Genomic DNA, 19,373 nt, shown 5'->3' with positions numbered 1-19,373 from the left:
CGTTGGTGTGGGTGACCGAATTTATGGGTAAATACGGTATTTATCAGCCGTTGTGTTGGTAAAATATCATTTTTACTGATAAATTTTAGTAAGATTTACCAGTAAATAGTGTATTTACTATATTTACTAGTAAATACAATATTTATTGATAAATATTATTGATAAATACGGTATTTACACATCGTCAGAATCGGTGATCAAATTTTTGGATGAACATAGTACATTCGAGTAAATACAATATTTACTAGTAAATACCATATTTATTGGTAAATATGGTACTTACCAATCATCGGTGACTTAAGTTACGAGGAAATATGGTATTTCTGATTAAATATGGTATTTACATGTAAATACCAAATACCGTATTCATCATTCGCTAGAGTCGATTGCTGGATTTTTCAGTAAATATCATATTTATAAGTAAATACGATATTTATCGGTAAACACGTAATTCACCAATCATTGGCGATGGTCGCTTGATTTTTAAATAAATGTAGTATTTATGAGTAAATACGATATTTACTTAATAATACGGTATGTACTAGCTCCCGGTAGTGGACCTAACTAGAAAGGGAAGGAGAGAGATGACTTAAGAGTACTTTTGAGTTTTAAATATTTTTGGAAATCTACGATATTAAATTGTGCTATAAACTACACGTTCTAAAAAATTATACTATAATTTATTAATCACCTTACTAATTGTTATTTCACAAATTCTCTTTAAAAAGTTCTCATCAACGGGTTCTCTCATAAAATTTAAATTTTAACCCAAATTATTTGGTGATTGTTTGGAAATGGGTTACAATTATAGTTTTTTAGTTATGTTATAATGTTTTCTCCCACAAATATTTTTAATTTAAAAAGTTACTACCAATAAATGCTCTCACAAAATTTTAAATTCTGATGGAAACCACTTGATTTAAACCATCTTCCAACCGGGCCCTTGGTTTAAAGCTGTCTTAGCACTATAGCGCATCTTGTGTTATTTCTTTAAGAAAGAAATAAATAACGTATTTTTAAAATTAAATTAATATATTTTAAAATTATTTAAAATAAATAACAACTTACATAATAAATAAACACATAAATAATTTATTTACTGCTAGTAAATTTTTTTTATTTTATAATTGATAAAAAGAATTATTTTCATATAAATATAGATTTTTAAAATTTTTACTACGTAAGTTAATTTTATCGGTAATAAATAAATCATTTATAAGTAAATAATTCATTTACAAGTTAAAGTATTATTTTTTAGAATTTACTATTTACTTAATTTCAAAAATATTCTTTCTTTTCCATTTCTTTTCCTTTCAATCCTTAAACCCAAAACCCCAGCTACTCCAACCAGCTCCGTCTTCCTCCACTCCAAAACCCAATCTCTCTCTCTCTCCACTCTTCAGCAACCATGTCCGAAATCCTTCTCCGCAGCTACGAGCTCGGCCTCCTCCGCTGCACCCTCCCTCCCTCTCCCTCTCCTCCTCCGAACTCCGACGACGCTCACAACCAACACCCTCTCCACTCGCTTGTCACCGACCTCCTCGCCTCCATCGAAGCCGGTCGCTACCTCGAAGTCCTCACTTCCCCCGCCGCTTCCCGTCTTGTCTTCGGACTAGACTCCACGCAGTCGCCGCTCGACGACTCCGCCGTGTGCGCCGACCTCGTCTACTCCGAGTTCCTCGGGCGAGCGGAATCGTTCTTGGGAGAAGATGACGGGGAAAAGGGCGTCAGAGTTGCGGTGGTGATGTGCGTTGCGGTCGCGGCGTTTCTAGGATTCGTGCAATGTAACATGATCGGGTGAGCCTACTTTCATTTCCGATCTTTGATTGTATTTTAGGGTTGTTTTTCTTTTGGTTAAATTTCGGAAATTGCGTTGATTTTAGGCCATTGGGAGGATTGCCAAAGTGCCCTTTGCCGTTGGGAGCGAGCATTGAATTTGAATTAGGAGAGTGGGACAATTGGGCGCGTAATCAGCTCATGTCTTCTGGTTCTGACTTGCTGGGAAAGTTGTCCAATCTCCAGGTACATTTTATTTTGGGAAAAAAAACAAAACTTTATAAACACACAATGTATTATGAAGCACAAAGCAAAGAGAAAGAAGAACATAAAAATGGAAAATGACCGAGAGAACAAGTGAAAAAAAGAAAAAAATGAATGATTAACAATCAGCGAATGCCCGCGCCGTAACCAAATCTGAAAACTGCAATCACTAAAGTCCTGATCTTCATGCAACCAAATTGCCATTGTAATTGCAGGAAAAAGTCGATTTATATATATATATATATATAAAACTGCAATCACTAAAGTCCTGATCTTCATGCAACCAAATTGCCATTGTAATTGCAGGAAAAAGTCGATTTATATATATATATATATATATATATATATAACGTATCAGCGAATTTTATGAACTGCTTAACCAATAGTGCTGTGACAGTTTTATTGGTTAACTTATAAATACATGAGAATTTTATGCATAAGGGTTAGTTTCTGATGGTTATTGAAACTGAAAATCTGGATAAACATTTCATTGCCAAATACTTCACAGCTTACAGCTGGGTAGATGATCTTGAATGTAATAATCACTCCTATACTTCTTTCTGATTATAGTCCCAGAAATACTCAAATCTGATTTTTACTTTATTATTATTATTAAAATTATTATAGTTACAATTACTATTATTGTTGTTGTTGTTACTTATAACGAAACTCTGTAATTTGGTAGCCTTGATTTTGTGTCCAAGTTACATTGTTCTTCAAATTGTTGAATTATTAAAATGTGTCTACAGTGTTTTCTGCGGGTGGCCTTTGTTAGTTGTTTATTTGTTTTAAGTTTGACATGAGTTGTCCTTTGTTGTCTTGAAGTACATTGTCTTTGCCAAGATGTTGCTCATGAGGACTAAAGATTTGTTATCCGAAGGGTTTAGGAGCATTTCGTGGTGGCTTTCTAGGGTAATACTTACTCAGCAGAGAATTATGGATGATCGATCTTCTTCATTATTTGATCTCTTGCAAGTCTTTACACGGGAAACTTTAAATCATTTCGGCACATTGGATAAATTAACAAGTTATTGGGGTGCTAGTTTGCATAACGCTGAGGGTTTAACAATAGTCTCGATGGTTCATTTGGAAGCTGGTATAATGGAATATACCTATGGGCGAGTTGATTCATGCAGGTGAATCTATATAGATATATTATCTATGTATTTATTTATTTTCAATTTTTGTGTCTTATATTGATATAGTACCAGATCCTTAATTCTCTGGTGGCAGCTCTTGCTTATATTGACTTGCATATGATTCAAGTAGAAGTTTTACTTCTTAATGGAAAGTGTTATCTTGCGATGATTCTTTTTGTTGCCTTTTCTTTTTCCTGTTGGTGTTTTTCTGATTTTTTGTATAAGACACGTTGTTACCTTTTCTGTAAATTAGAGGAACAAGAGTTTGATGTTTTGTTTTGGTGGTTCAGTTAAGGATTATTTAGTATAAGAGATCGGATTATATAGTATAAGAGATTTAATAGACCAAAGAGCTTTTTCAAAGGTTGTTATTCTTCTAAAGGGGTTCACTAATAATGTTTCCTTATCTAATGGGCTTTATTTCTGAATCCTTATCAAAGTTGAAATTGAACAGCGGAGCTTTCTATTATCTAATCTTTGTTTTTGTTTGACCAACCTTTTATGTAGTTGATTAATTGAAGTTTTCTTTGTGTCATTTGTAACTTTCCATCTCCATTTGTAACCAAAACACGTTAAAGGCTCTAGTTTTTACAGTAAATCCTTAATATTTAAGCCAGTTTAGTTCCCGAAGCTGTAGTTGCTAAAGACTTTGTCGTATTTAGATGATAAGTTCAAGAGTCATTTCTTTGTGATCAAGTTATTCTTGGGCTTCTTTATGATCTTTGCTGTCATTAGAGTTTGGAATGATTATCTTTTATGGATTAGAAACATGTTCTAACTCTCTTAGGAAAGGGGGTTATTTGGCTTGGTTGGTTAGTTGACTTCTGGTCTCCTTATGGTTTTCCATTATTCTCTGTCTCAATAAAGTTTTCCTCTCATAAACAAGTTAGAATATAAAAAAAGAGGTAGAAGATGGTGAAGGGTGTTTATGGTGATAGTGATACAGAATGATATTGGTTTGGCAAGAGAAAATGAAAGTTTTGCTTAAGAATCTAACTATGCCCTTTTAAGTTTTAAGTGACATTCTTTTCTTCTCTCTTTCTAGTCTCTACAGCTCTTGAACCTCTGACCTTGTGAAAGGATGTACCTCATCCAACCGCATAGGCTACAGAGAGGGTACTATGACTCTTATGATGCTACAGAGTACAGTCTATAGAATAGTGAGTATATTGCAAATGAAGTTGTAATTGGGGGTTCAAATTGCATTGCAGGTCTGTAAAAGCTCCGTTGCCTGTATAATGAAGCTGCTTTCTTGTGCTAGGGATTTGAAACATTTTCAGCTTTAATTACTTTAATGCAGTTAGTGTACGTAGTTCATAACTCTATATGGTGAATGTATTAGCTGGACACTCCTATCTTCTACCCACTTCATTCTCTTATACTTTGACAGTTCTGTTTGAATGTATCAGCTGGTGATGATTATATCACTGTGCGTCACTGTTTTTGGAAAAACCTGCTGGTTTTGGATCAAGTAAGATGGCTAGAGTATTGTGGAAGAGCATTGTCATCTTTTTGTTTTGGATGATTTGACTTGAAAGAGATGCTATGGTTTTTTAGGATATGGAGATGGAGATAGTGGACCTGTTTGATAAAGCATGGTTTTCTGCTTCCTTCTGGGCTTCTACAGATGAAGTTTTTAAGGATTTTCCTTTGATATTGCTAAGTCGGGAGGATGTCTTGATTTAAATGTTTGGAGTTTTGTACCGAGTGTATTTTGGTTCTGTGTTGGTTTCCTATTTTGTTGTATTTTCTTTGATGGATTCCTCATCCATATTCTCATTAATAAAAATTTTCAGTTATAAAAAAAAAGGATTTTCCTTTTTTGTTGATTGTTTTGTATTGGAAGAATTGATTATATATATACATATTGGTTTGTTTTTTGTTTTAAATTGTTATCAGCTTTATTATTTCTGTCAGCTTTATTTTCTCCATGTTATTGAGGACTTCTTGTTCTCACTTTCCTTTGTAATTGATTGTTATCAATGAAAGGTGGTTTCTTAGCAAAGAAAATTTGAACATTGATAATCCGACCTGTTCTTCCCTCCTCCTGACAGATGTTTGTTGTACCAGGTTACATTTTGAGTCAGCTGAAGCAGCAGCTGGTCTTGAGCTTTCTGTGACCGGTGTACTTGGCTTCCGTACTTTATATCAGGTTACCCTTTTAAGCGTGTTATTATGATTGTTTGGTTCTGAATTATATTTGTTAGCCTGACACACTGGTCTATAAAATAGGTAGAACCGAAGGCACAAATGGTACTTGTTGCAAACAGAATCTCATCTAACAGTGACGAGAACTGTCAATTGGCTAGCAGTAGACCCCATAAACAAGACTCAGATAATGATGATAAAAGTTCAAATCTACATCAAAGTGGAACCCATGAGGCCTCTGACATTTTGATAACCCCGAAACTGTTGGAGAATGACAATGGATCTGGAATTAGAGAAGAAGCCATTCAAGTTGGTGGCACCGCTGCCCCATTGAGTGCAATCCATCAGGCAGTCATCCTGGCTAAATGTCTTCTAATTGAGAAGAGCACCCGACATGATGATATGCAGAGTAAGTTAAACATTTGTGTAAATATAGCCATCTCTTTCTCCCCATGGGACAAATTAAGTGGAGGTGTTTCTTGGCTACAAGAACTGCCGGTGCTTTTATTTCTGGCGTAAACTTGCACATATAAGTTTTGATCTTTAATTTACTGCAAAAGAAAATGTTCACTGCATTTACAGGCTTTCAATGATATCCCATTTGTTACCCAGCGTAAATAATAGATTAAGATGCAAGAGTGGCTGCTTTTTTTGTTTTTTTTTTTTGTCTTTTTTGTCTTTTTTGTCCTTTTTTTTTTTTTTTGAGGTTACTAGGTTTAACATGTTCACCATTTATGGCTTGCATAATGGTAATTACAAACACACTGACGTTGATAGGAAAATTGATTCTATTCTAAATAGTAAATAATATTCGCTACAAATTATATTATTAATAATGCCCAAAATATTGTTCTGCCTTCTTTCTCTCTCTCCCACTCCCTCCAACCCTCTCTTTATTTACGTGTGTGTGCCCGTGCACGTGTGTATGTGGTGTGGGATGATGGGTTTATTGCAACTTTTTTCTGGTTGGTGTGGGCTTTCCTCTTTTCCTTTTGATTTCTAAGAATTATTATCTTTTTTTTTTAATGAGTTAGCTCTAATTGTTTCCTTCTTTCTCTTGCATGGTAGATTTCTTGTCTTCTAGACTTTGTAGTCACTAGTCAGCCTTTTGCTAGCTTCCGTAATTCAGGCAGCAGAACAGATTATATTCTGCAAATATGTAGGGCCTGTTTTTGATCATTCAATTTCTTAACATTTGTTTCAGGCTGGGATATGGCTCCATATATAGAAGCAATTGATTCTCAACAAGCATCATGCTTTACTGTAAGTCAAGAAGTAAACTCAAGTAAAATGTTATTTGTTTAGTAAAACAAGATTTTGATTCTTCCGTTGATAAGCATAGTGCAATAAACCAAGTTTAAGCGTGCTGCTTAAATTCTTGTTAGTTGTCTTTAATAGTAGTGATGAGGTTCACCTCCATCGAGAATTCTTTTTGGTCTCTGTTTACATGGGAGTTATTTTACCTATATCTTCTGACGTTAAAACTTCACATTTCCAAGATGCTTTTCATCAAAGGCCAAAATTTCTGCTAGAGTTTGTTGAGTTGGACAGACCTTTTGCAATGTTCTGGTTTTGTTCCATTATTTTGTTTGTTGAGGAAAGCTTGTCCTCTCTGACCTTCTGTAATTTTGCTCTCTCTCTCTCTCTCTCTCAATTACAATATCTGGTTGTTATCTAAAACAGTTTTATATTATGTATTTTTTCTTTCTCTCAATTACAATTTCTGGTTGTTATCTAAAACAGTTTTATATTATGTATTTTTTCTTTTATCATAACATTGTCTTTTTTTTTCAAAAAAAAAAACGGATCTTTTTTGTAAGGTCTACATTTCTCTTGCAAAAATACGCTGTAATACAAAATGACAAGAGAAACAAACTAAGGAGAACAAAAAAGGACCAAAAGAATTAAAATAGAATGTGCTGCAAATACCCTAATTGAAGGCAATTGTATTTCCATAAGACTTAGAAATGGAAAGAGATACAAAGAAACAAAGAAAATCATAGCAGTAGAAAACTGCAGACCTTCGCCTGTGTTGCCGGTCACACTTCAAGTCTTTTTTTTTTTTTTTTCATCATCATAATCATCATCATTATTATTATTATTATTATTATTATTATTATTATTATTATTATTATTGGCACTTCTTTTAAATGGGGGAAGTGTTAGTTTCAAAGGAATCTTTCCTCTCTTCGTTTTAGTCCTTATTCCTAGTTTAGTTATGCAAAGCATTGTGGTCAATAGGTCATTTGACATTTTGACTTCTTGTGTGGATTCCAAAACTGATGGAACGGCTATTAGATCTAGTCTATTTAATGGTTCCACAGGTAGTTTTGCGTAAGCATGTCTCTCTCATTGAAGTTCATGTTTTTGGCAGTTTTCTATTTCTCCTAAATGTTAGTTGCTCAGTTCTCTTGATTTTCCACCTTCTTGCTTTGATTAGATGCCTCTTATTTTATCAGATTGGGCATTGTTGTGACATCTTACGAATTAGATGGGAGTCAACTCGAAGTCGTACTAAGGAGCGTGCTTTGACAATGATGGATAAATTGGTATGCTCCATATTCGTTAATGTCAGTTTGATCTCTGGATATCTCATCATTTTTCTGTTTTCTAACTCAGGCGCCTAAATGATTGTTGCTTTATTCCTATTCATTTGTGAAAGAAACACATAATGTAAAGCAAATATTCATGCATGAAAACTTTTTTTTTATTTTTTAAATAAGCAAAAGCCTTATATTGATGAGTAAATTCCAATACATGGATAAGGGGATGAGGTGTTGTCTGGAAAGAAAACCAAAAGAAAAGTTACAACAACTAATAAATCACATAGGATACTGACAATGCAAATTCTTGTTCTCAGAATAAAGCTCTACTTGCTAAATGGCTTTGGAGGTTTTCTAAGGGGGTGGGTTCTTTTTGGCATAGTGTGATCAAAAGCAAATATGATACTGTTTTTGGTGGTTGGGAGTCAGGAGATTGTTCTAGGGTGACCTTCAGATGCCCGTGGAAAGCCATTCAGTCCCTGTGTTCTTTGTTTCGGTTCCATGCGATTTTGAAGGTAGGGGATGGTAAGAGAGTGATGTTTCGGAAGATGGGTGTGCAGGTGAAGAGTCTTTTGATGTTCTTTTCCAAAATCTTTTTAGACTGTCAACCATTTAGTCTTTTTATACAATAGGAAATGATTCTTCTCTTTCTTGGAGTTTTCATTTTAGGAGAAATCCTAGTGAGAGTTGCGCGAGGTGGTGGACTTGATCTCTTGTTTGGAGGGGGTGAGGGTCTGTGCTAGTTTAGAGGATAGATGGGTTTGGGCTTTGGACGGGTTGCGTATGTTCTCTTGTAAGTCTTTTTCAATTCTCTAGTTGATAACCAATCTTTTCCGGCATTTCCTCTTTATTATTTTGTTTGGAAAATCGGTTCCTACAAAAATTCAGGTTTTTGGTTGGTTAGTTGCACTTTGTAAATTGAATGCGCAAGATTTGTTGCAAAAGAGGAAGCCATTCCTTTCCATTTCCCTGTGATGGTGTGTGCTATGCAGGAGTGATAATGAGACATCGGGTTACTTGTTCCTCCACTGCTCTTTTTCTTCGAAGATATAGTGTAAAACAATAGGGGAGTTCTGTTTACAGTGGGCTTTTCCAAGAAGTGTTCCTGATCTAGTGGGTGTTGATGTTTCAGGTGATTGAAATAAGAGAACTAATCGGTTATGGAACATAGTAATCTTAGCTTCTCTTTGGGCGTTGTGGTTGGAAAAGAATAATCGGTTATGGAACATAGTAATCTTAGCTTCTCTTTGGGCGTTGTGGTTGGAAAAGAATAATCTTATCTTGATAGAGTTGAGGTAGATGTTAGTGATGTCTGGGATGGGATAATTTACTGGGTGGCGTTGTGGACTTCGCAAGATAAAGGTTTCAAGGCCTTTTCTTTCTCGGATCTCCTAAGGGGATGGGACTTAATTTTGTTATAGTTATGTCCCTGTCGTAGTTTTTGTTTGTTAAGTACTTTTGGTTTTGACTGTTTGGTTTGGTTTGAGGACCCCTTGTCCTCGGGTGTTTTTATTTTCATTATTAATAAAATTCTCGTTTCTTATCAAAAAAAAAAAAAAAAAGTGTGTACATGTGTGTGTGTGCGTGTGTCTAGACATAATATATCAGTCTTGCTCGATGAACTTCTGGTTCTCTCTGTCTTCCTAACCTTTTTATTCTCTAATAAAATTGTCTGTTAGTAATTAAAGTAAAAGATCTCCATCACATATACAAGTTAGTCTGGCTCATACTTCTCGCCCTTTTTTCCTGTTTGTATAATGTTTTATTTATTTATTTATTTATTTTCTAATTTCTCTTCAATAAATTGTTTTCCACTTGTTAAAAATAAGGGAAAAAATTCGTGTTCAAGAGAGACTAAACAACTTAATTGTTTCAGGTCCAAGGGGTGTATCAACCGTCTCCAGGAGTGGCGCAAAGGATTCCACTTTGTCATGGAGTTTACTTGCCAACAATTGCTTCCTTGCGGAAGTATATCTCTTTCTTTTGTTGTCTTAGACTGATATAATTTAGTCATTTTCTTTCTACTTTTCTCTGTCTGCGTCTCCACAAAATTTGTTATGTTACAATGCTGGCTAGTCACCGTGCTTATTCTTCAACCTTTATGTTGTTGTTCTTTCTTGTTTGACTCAGTTTTTCTTTTTTGATTCATTATTAGGGAGTATGGAGAACTCTTAGTGCGCTGTGGTTTGATAGGAGAGGCTGTTAAAACTTTTGAGGATTTAGAGTTATGGGACAATCTCATTTTCTGTTACCGGTAAGAAAATCGAATACTGGCTATTGTCAAAATTGAATTGTTTCTCCGCATATGCTTTTTGTTTTTCTCCCCTTGATGTGAGTGGGAATTTTAAGACTAGTATAATGAAATACAAGGTTATTGGAGAAGAAAGCAGCAGCTGTTGAACTCATCAAGGCTCGATTGTCTGCAATGCCCAATGATCCCAGGTTATGGTATGTGTTATTGAACTTGTTTCTCGCTCTCCTTGTTTATTTTTATTTCTAGCTGTGTTTCTGTTGAATCATACTTAAACTATATTCAAAGGAATATTCAATTTGTTATTAGCTTCAATTGGTGACAAAGAAAGAGAAAAAAAAAAAGTTATTTAAGTCCTTGGACTCAATCATGGGTAGAAACAAGAAAGGTAGTTAGATAAGGGTGGAATCTGGAGGGTTATCACCATTTTTGGAGCTAGTGGTTTTATATGGGCTGGCCCAATTGTTGGCATGGTTGCCCGACTTATTTAGCACGCTGTGGCAGTCAATACATAAGGTTCATGTTGGACTTCACTTCCTAGCTCTATGGGATTGTTATTTAAGTCCTTGGACTCAACCATGGGCAGAAACAAGAAAGGTAGTTAGATGAGGGTGGAATCTGGAGGGTTATCACCATTATTGGAGCTAGTGGTCTTATATGGGCTGGGCCAATTGTTGGCATGGTTGCCCGACTTATTTAGTACGCTGTGGCAGTCAATACATAAGGGCCATGTTGGACTTCACTTCCTAGCTATATGAGTGTATGGAGTGCAGCCAGTGACCTGGCTACTACAAATTGAACTTACTAGAATTGTAAAATTTTCTTCCGCAATCTTTCCTCGACATTGGCCCAATTTGGATATGTGACACAAGTGTCAGGAAAATTTACGTTTAAATTAATGGAACTTCAGACATATAATATATATAAACAAGTTGGTGTAAAGAGTAACCTTTCCAACAGGGATATGTATTTGTTGTACCCCTAAAATCACATTCTAATTAAAGATGCAAAAAACCTGTCCTTTGGTAACTTCCACAGCAAACGTCTTGACTGAAGTATTGCTGACTTGGGTTGTGTTTATTATCTGGATCTCCTTTAATTATCCTTCTGTGCTGCTGTCTCGACGCATATGTCTTATTGCATATGAGTACGTTGAAATTTGGCAACTTTTATATATGAAGAAACAAATGGATTAACAACAATGCAATTTAACTGACTTGTTTAATGAGTCGACTTTGTAGGTGCTCGTTAGGTGATGTTACAAATAACGATGTCTGCTATGAGAAAGCTTTAGAAGTTTCAAATAATAGGTCAGCTCGAGCTAAGGTGATGAAAGTTCTCAATCCGACTTCTTTTGAAATTTCATGTCTATTTGTCAGTTTAATATTATTCTCCATTCATTTTACAGCGGTCTCTTGCACGTAGTGCATATAATAGAGGGGAGTATGAGACATCTAAAGTTCTATGGTGTGCTTCCTTAAAAGCTTTTCACTTTTTCTTTTATATGGATTTGTATATTTGGGGAACCATCCAGATATGGATGTATGGTGTTATTCACTTGAGTATGTCACAGGGAGTCTGCAATGGCCTTGAATTCTTTGTATCCAGATGGCTGGTTTGCATTAGGAGCTGCTGCCTTGAAGGTAACTTATATGACCGGTCTTAGATAATTTTTGCTTGAACCACAAAAAACAGAAAAACAAAAAAAAAACAAATAAACAAACAAACAACAAGCTTTAATCCCAACTTAATTAGGGTCGGCTATATGGATTTCACTTTTCCACGCAGCTCTGTTCGAAATTAGACTTTCCTGAAGGCCTAGATCTAGAATGTCATTCCTAACTACTTTGGTACACGTAATCTAGATTTCACTCACACAGAATCTGGGGTCGGCTATATGGATTTCACACAGAATCTGATGGGGCGTTCCCTACGTGCGACGCGCTATGCCGGGCCCTGGTTATAGTGTTAAATAGGCAAGGGGGGTCTTCACACATTTATGGACGTGTGCGGGGGGGAAAGCGAACCCATGCACCATGTTGGGCCCTGGATACGGTGAAAAATATGAGAGGGGGTCCTTGCACATTCATGGACGTGTGCAAGGGGCAGAGCTAGCCCATGATAGGAAAATTCGTTTAGGTAGTTGGAAAAAAAGAAAAAGAAAAAAAAGGAATCATTGTTTTGCATCTTGTTTACTCTTTCCTTCCAATAAATGAAAAAAGAAACCCAACTATTTTAAACTTACCTTTGAAGAAATACTACAGGCTAGGGATGTTGAGAAAGCTTTGGATGGTTTTACACGTGCTGTTCAACTTGACCCAGAAAATGGGGAAGCGTGGAATAATATTGCTTGCTTGTATGTTCTCTTCCCTTTACAATATTCCGTATTTTGTACTTTGAATGATACTTTTCTCTCGTCCATCTTTATTCTTTATGCCTTTCGTTCTGCGTTTGTTTTTTAATAAAATCTTCATTTGTTTCTTATTAAAAAAAAATGATACTTTTCCCCTGCTTTGATAACGTGTTTCTTTCTATGATATAGTTTAATTGTTGCATATTCAAAAATATGTGCAGAAACTCATACATAGTAAAATATACATACATTTGAACTTGAGAGAGGGAAGAGGAAGAAGAATATGAGAGGGAGAAACAATTTGAGAATTCTTTTCAATATTTATAAGTCTGACTTGATTATAACAGTGTAGCCAAGTTATAGGCTAATTACAAAACCAAAATGGGAAACTATTAAATTCATAAAATCATACACAAATAAGGAAAAATCAAATAAAAATCTTTCCGAATCAAATTTAATATATTTTCTATATTTTCTTCTGCAAAGTCAACTTCTTATTCTTCATCACGAGGCTTCCGGTAAGGCAGCCTAGCTTTTGACTTTGTTTGACAAATAAAACACTGATTTTTCTATTGTATTTGTTATCCTGCTATAGCAATTGGCAAAAATATTAATACAAAAAGAGAGATGTACTTAAGTAATTTGTTAAGGAAGCCTTGCGTCATCATCTACAAGTCGTGTGTTAAATTTGTGCTTTCTGTAAAAGAATGAACTTGCATGTTAAAACGACCATGAGAGAAAGAAGATAGACATAGGGGAAAGAACCGAGAAGGAGAAAAGAAGTCTCTGTATTCACTTTAATGCAAAAGACTCAATTGCTAAACAAACATGATTTCTGTTTTGTCCGAGTTTACGGGCTTTTCAGAAAAGGTATAATAAGAAAACACAAATAATAACTAACATAGGTGAGTCTTAATTGACGCTCTTTTGCCATGCCTGAACCAAAGTGTAAGGTGTGTGCATCACGATCTGCTTCACGTCTGGCTTGAACAAAAATTGAAAATATATATTTTCATAAAGGTATTGGAATGTTAAAAGGCAAAAAAAAAAAAAAAAGAAGAAAAAAAGGTTTTATCCTGTGGCGTAGAAAAGTTATATTTGGATTATGTCACTGAGGATTGATGTGGCTGAGCTCTGAAAACCACAACCATCTCTTCATATTTGCATTCTGCTTCAGATAAAGCATTTAAAGGGTTCCCGTGTTCTTTGGTCATTTTAAATTGGAAAGATGTAATAGGGAATTGATATGAGAGATTGTTTTGTATGTTTATCCTGTTCTTTTAGTTTTGGTCAGCTTTTCAATCCTGCCCATTTGTGTTTCTTTTCAGCTTGAGGATACCTTCTCCTCTGCCTTTGTTATTGATTTTTATCAATAAAGTTTTTATTATCAAATATATATATATATATATTTGCATTTCCCCTTCTCAACTATGTCTGTTTCTTGGGGGTTTTTTTTTTTTTTTGGCCTTTTCTTTTTCTTTTTATCTGGGAAGATGATATATTTTTCTAGTTTATTCAGTTAGTTAGTTTCACTTATCAACTTTGCAGGCATATGATAAGGAAAAAGAGCAAAGAGGCTTTCATTGCTTTTAAAGAGGCGCTAAAGTTTAAGTTCTGTTCACCCCCTTTTTATTTTTATTGATTTCTTTGGTCCATTGCTGACAAATGGAATTTTTAGTGACTGAAACCTATCTTAATGACCAGACGCAACAGCTGGCAATTGTGGGAGAACTATGGCCAAGTTGCTTTAGATGTGGGGAACATCAACCAGGTTTTCTCTCTCTCTCTCTCTCTCTCTCTCTCTCTCTCTCTCTCTCTCTCTCGCTTATTTTGGCAATTTGTATCTTTCCATGCATATGTGAGGTATAGTTTGACCATTGACGAGTTAGAAAATTATTTAAATTGAAAAATGGTAAGCCTTTAGGATGAAGTTTCTATATATTCCACAGTTTCCTGATTAAAACTTACTTTAAGCTTTTCAAATACAAAATTAAGGGGTGATATATGCTAAATACGATCTAGTACTACAAAAATGGAGACTGCTTAGTGCTTCTCTAGTCACTTCAGCTGATGCTTTATGAGTTGTGAGTTTATAAACTTATAGTTAAGGAAATATCGGAGATGTTTGGGAATGAATTAAATATTCATTGGCTTTGTGTTTTTTCCAAACTAAGGATTTTGTTGTTTTTTCACTTTCGGATTTGCTGGACGAATGGGAATTGATTTTGTAATGAGTTTTACTGATGAATGATGCTATTTGAGGTGTTTTAGGAGTCTTTTGTACTCTGTTTTCTGTAATTTTTTTTTGGCTTTTAATGAAGTGTGTTTTTTCTTTTATATATATATATATATTTCTATGGTGGGAATATAGAAATTTGATGATATGGCGTAATAAGAATTTAATTTCATTAATTGTAATAAATTTTTTACTTTAAGCTTTTCAAATACAAAATTAAGGGGTGATATATGCTAAATACAATCTAGTACTACAAAAATGGAGACTCCTTAGTGCTTCTCTAGTCACTTCAGCTGATGCTTTATGAGTTGTAGGTTTATAAACTTACAGTTACGGAAATATCGGAGATGTTTGGGAATGAATTAAATATTCATTGGCTTTGTGTTTTTTCCAAACTAAGGATTTTGTTGTTTTTTCCCTTTCGGATTTGCTGGACGAATGGGAATTGATTTTGTAATGAGTTTTACTGATGAATGATGCTATTTGAGGTGTTTTAGAGTCTTTTGTACTCTGTTTTCTGTAATTTTTTTTTTGGCTTTTAATGAAGTGTGTTTTTTCTTTTATATATATATTTCTATGGTGGGAATATAAAAATTTGATGATATGGCGTAATAAGAATTTAATCTCATTAATTGTCATAAATTTTTTTGGTCAACTATTCAATTTTAACCATCAGATTAATATCTTATGGTTAAAATAGGATACCCAATGGGTAAGTACACACACACACACACACACACACACACACACACACACATATATATATATATATATATATTGTGTGTAAAGGAATAGCAGTATGTGAGATATTCTGGAGTGTGATTTTTCATTTGATTAACTTTAGACCTCTTATTTTCTTTTAACAAGAAATTGAAACTCTAAAAAATAGCTAAAAAAAGAAAAACTGCTAAAAACTATAAACATCTTCCCTCGTGCATGAAAATCGAAAAGAAGGGAATGTTTCTAAAAATTTTAGATAAAGAAGCCTGCAGAAATGACGTAGTATTGAATTCAACCCTTTCTTAAAGAAAAGCTTAATCCCAAGTTCTTTTCTAAAAAGTCGTCGAATTTCTCTCAAGCCAAAAAGTCTAGAAAATAGCAAGGAGTGAACCCCTTCACTAGTCGGTTTGCTTTTTACCGATGTCCACACCAGAAACCCTCCACCAAATTGGAATGGCATTTTTTAGGAGCCACCCAACAATCCCAACTCTTTTACAGCTTTAACCAACAGGGAGTTAGCCAAACTACAACAAATAAAGAAATGCGAGCATTTTCCTGCACATCATTTGTATTAAGAAAGAAAGCAAAGCCAAGAAGGATTCTTTTTCTGTGGCACATCATTGTTATTAAGCTTTCCGTGATAAATTAACCAATCAGAAACTTTAACATTAATGGGGACTGAAGAACACCAAATAAAATTGAAAGTTTCAGACATAGGGTTAGAAGGATCATCGCACAAGGACATGAGAAAAGATTTACAAGAGAAAAACCCATCTCCACAACTTTCTATCCACACTCTCAGCCCCATGGAATAAAACCATTACTAATCCCAATTCACGAGTAACTAAGAAGCCAGATCACAAGTTTCTCTCTTAAAAGTCCACAGCAAAAATTGAAGTTTTAGCCTCTCATCATTGGAATCTCGCTAGAATAGAATATATTAAAGTATCTTGACTCAAAGATAATGGATGGAAAGGAATTAGCAAAAGAAGAGTAATGCCTCCGAGCATCCTCCCGAAACCTAGCTTGCTTGAGAAATGTACTTTCAGGAACTTCAACACTACCCTCTGGCCACCATCAAGAATCCCAATTACCAGCCATTGCTGTCCACCCTGTTCTTGCTATCAAGTAACAACCACTAGAACACAAGGGAATCAAATTGCTCCAAGAACCTCATGAACCATTTCAACAGAAGTGTCACGTTCCATGATATCAAATAGTTTTGAACTTTTATTGCTAATCGGGAAAACTTGATACCTCCATTTATTGGTCATGATGAGACCCAATGGATTACAATTTGTGTTATATGTGATCAAATTTACAGCGTCAGCAGCCTAATATGAGCACAAGATAGATTGGTAATTCCTCTGAGTATTAATACTGTGCATTAAAATATGTGTATGTGTGTGTGTATGCTTGTTTATAGAAATTAGCAAAGTACGCACACAGAATATATGGATGAATACTGGAGGCTGCACATCTTTTGTTGATCGTTTAAGTGACAATCAATGTGGTTATTGCTCATCAAAGTGTCTTGTGCCGTGACCGTATTTTGTTTGTCCTATCATTCTTGTTGACTTCTTGTGATGTTATTTCTTAATGTCTTAGGCTCTAGAATCTGTTCGGATGGTGTTGGAGATTACTAAAAATAAAAGAATTGATGCTGAACTATTAGAGAAAATTGTGACAGAGATGGAGGAAAGGGCTTCAGCTAGTCCTTCCACAAAGATTAATGATCAAAATGATCAAGTTTCTTCTTATGAGTCTACTATAGATACTGTGAATGAGTCAACTGGGGAATCTGTTGATGGTAGATTACGGGAAATCGAGCAGTTGGTGGATTTCCTTGGAAAAGTTTTACGGCAGGTATATATAAACTTAACAACTCTCTCTTTTATGCATCTTTAGTTGAATTGTTTTGTGTACTCAGCTTCTTCCTTCCAAATTTTAGATTATCGTTTACACTGCTTACATGTTTCTTCCTCTTATACTTTTGTATGCATGGTACTCAAATATTTTTTTAACAGATTATACAAACATCAAAATTTTGTATAATTTTCATCAAGTATGATACTTCTCATGTAGGCGGTTAAAAGTGGGAATGGGCCGGATGTCTGGGGCTTGTATGCACGGTGGCACAAACTCAAAGGTGATCTTGTAATGTGCTCTGAAGCCCTTCTAAAGCAAGTCAGATCCTACCAGGTATCGTTATTATTTTCTCAATGAGCTTTGATATTCTACTATCACTCCAATTACTACCGTGGAGCCAATTTGATAAGAACTGAGAAATCTTATTATTGAAAGCAAGAAGAAAACACGATTACAAGATAGATTCTCAGACTTTTGAGAGGTCTGCTAGCTCTCCCAAGGGTTCCCCAAATTCACACTAATTAATCCATACCCATATCCCTTATGAATTCCCCTTTTTATACTACTATTCCCCTCTAACAAACTACTGACAATTCTACTAATCAGTTACTCTTAACAACCCTTACTAACCATTCCCATATTATAACAGACTACTACCCTAAGCCTACCCTAAGCCTATCATTAACGAGTCCTAACACATTCTCATCCTGCCAATGCCAAAATCCCTGTGAATCTTGTCGGACACATTTAAATGGTATGGTGAATATCACAAGCATGAGGTTTCAAATTTTTAGCGTCTTTTCTCTATCTTTTATATGGTTAGTTTATAGAGCCTGCAGGTTTTGTTATGAAGAGTCAATATTTATGTCGTCTATGTTTGTTCTTGTCTTACAGATATAACACTAATTTGTGGTGTATATCACACGCATGTATGCCCTGATTTTGCTATTTCTCACACAACTCTCTCTCTCTCTCTCATAATTGTATACATGTATGCCCTGATTTTGCTTTTTCCTTATTTCTCTTAGGGATCCGATTTATGGAACAATAGAGACCAGTTTAGAAAATTCGCTCAAGCTTCTGTGGAACTTTGCAACGTATATATGAAAATTGCATCATCTACTGGTAGCCGTAAAGAACTTTTCACGGCAGAGTTGCATCTAAAGAACACTATCAAGCAGGCAAGATTCTCAAGAAAAAACTGAAACTCCACCAATGTTACTTTTGCATGTATTTTTTAAACAATTTATTTGGCTTAGCTGATCTGCTGCTTGACAATTTTTAAGTAATAATTGCTCATGTCATACGCAACGTTTTATTCCAACTTTTGTGAATGGAAAAGATAAAAGAATGAAAGATTAAGTTCAATTCATGAATCTTAGGCGGCGGCCTTCTCCGACATGGAAGAATTCAGGGAGCTTCAAGCTTGCTTTGAAGTAGTGCAGTCAAGTCTCCAGTCCAATTCTGTTTCTGCCTAAAATTGTAGCTGTCAGTGGTCTTACTGAAAACCCTCATGCATACCTGTTACGCCGGTTAGACTTTGTTTTGTTTTTGGCCTTATTTATGTGCTTATTTTATCTATCTTACCATAACGTCTTTTATGTGAACGAAAGGAAAAAAAAAAAAAAAACCATAAGAAATGGAAAGAAAAATTATTCCAAACTCATGCTAAATGTTTGTTATTTTTTTCTGATAGCCCCATTATTTTCAAGTGCAGGGTTGATATGATTTGGACGCTGCAGCTTTTGCTGGATATTTCACTCAAATAGAAGACAGACCACATGTATAATATAAATTGCAGACTAAAGCAGCCTTGTTCTAGTTATCAAAATTTTGTTTGTCAATAAATTATCATTTTTTGATTGCGTGCTGTTATTAAAAAATTATTTTTATTTCTATTTTTTGTCTTTATTACACCAAACGCCGTTTTGAAAACATTTTCTTTTTTTTTTCTCAAAAAACGTGAAAAATAAAAATTAGATCAATTCCAAATACGTCAAAATAATGTCTGCATTTTAAATAGCCCACGACAAGTTACTGCAATCTTCCAGCTCAAATAAAAGTCATTTTGAAG

General features: G+C 34.8%; 1 protein-coding gene across 1 annotated transcript; it reads left to right on the top strand.

Moving 5' to 3' along the window:
• Positions 1-1,332: 1,332 nt before the first annotated feature.
• LOC21407470 (tetratricopeptide repeat protein 27 homolog) lies at positions 1,333-19,161 on the top strand. The gene is made up of 21 exons (XM_024166324.1): positions 1,333-1,797; positions 1,884-2,022; positions 2,866-3,176; positions 5,250-5,331; positions 5,412-5,736; positions 6,532-6,590; positions 7,787-7,876; positions 9,747-9,838; positions 10,026-10,124; positions 10,241-10,318; positions 11,363-11,447; positions 11,530-11,588; positions 11,695-11,764; positions 12,386-12,477; positions 14,023-14,085; positions 14,179-14,245; positions 17,039-17,296; positions 17,516-17,632; positions 18,328-18,480; positions 18,682-18,831; positions 19,017-19,161. The coding sequence occupies exons 1-20, from the start codon at positions 1,409-1,411 to the stop codon at positions 18,775-18,777; spliced, it is 2,724 nt and encodes a 907-aa protein (XP_024022092.1). The 5' UTR covers positions 1,333-1,408; the 3' UTR covers positions 18,778-18,831; positions 19,017-19,161.
• The last annotated feature ends 212 nt before the right edge of the window (positions 19,162-19,373 follow it).

This window comes from Morus notabilis, unplaced genomic scaffold, assembly GCF_000414095.1.
Source record: "Morus notabilis unplaced genomic scaffold, ASM41409v2 Scaffold212, whole genome shotgun sequence".
Classification (NCBI taxonomy): domain Eukaryota; kingdom Viridiplantae; phylum Streptophyta; class Magnoliopsida; order Rosales; family Moraceae; genus Morus; species Morus notabilis.
The sequence above is the reverse complement of the archived record's forward strand: the minus strand, read 5'-3'. Positions and strand labels throughout refer to the sequence as shown.

Bases quoted from the DNA above. Each gene is read 5' to 3' on its own strand.
- LOC21407470 (XM_024166324.1), top strand. From the start codon at position 1,409: ATGTCCGAAATCCTTCTCCGCAGCTACGAGCTCGGCCTCCTCCGCTGC. The intron at 17,297-17,515 runs GTATATATAAAC...CTTCTCATGTAG, and splicing joins TTGGAAAAGTTTTACGGCAG to GCGGTTAAAAGTGGGAATGG. The intron at 17,633-18,327 runs GTATCGTTATTA...TATTTCTCTTAG, and splicing joins AGCAAGTCAGATCCTACCAG to GGATCCGATTTATGGAACAA.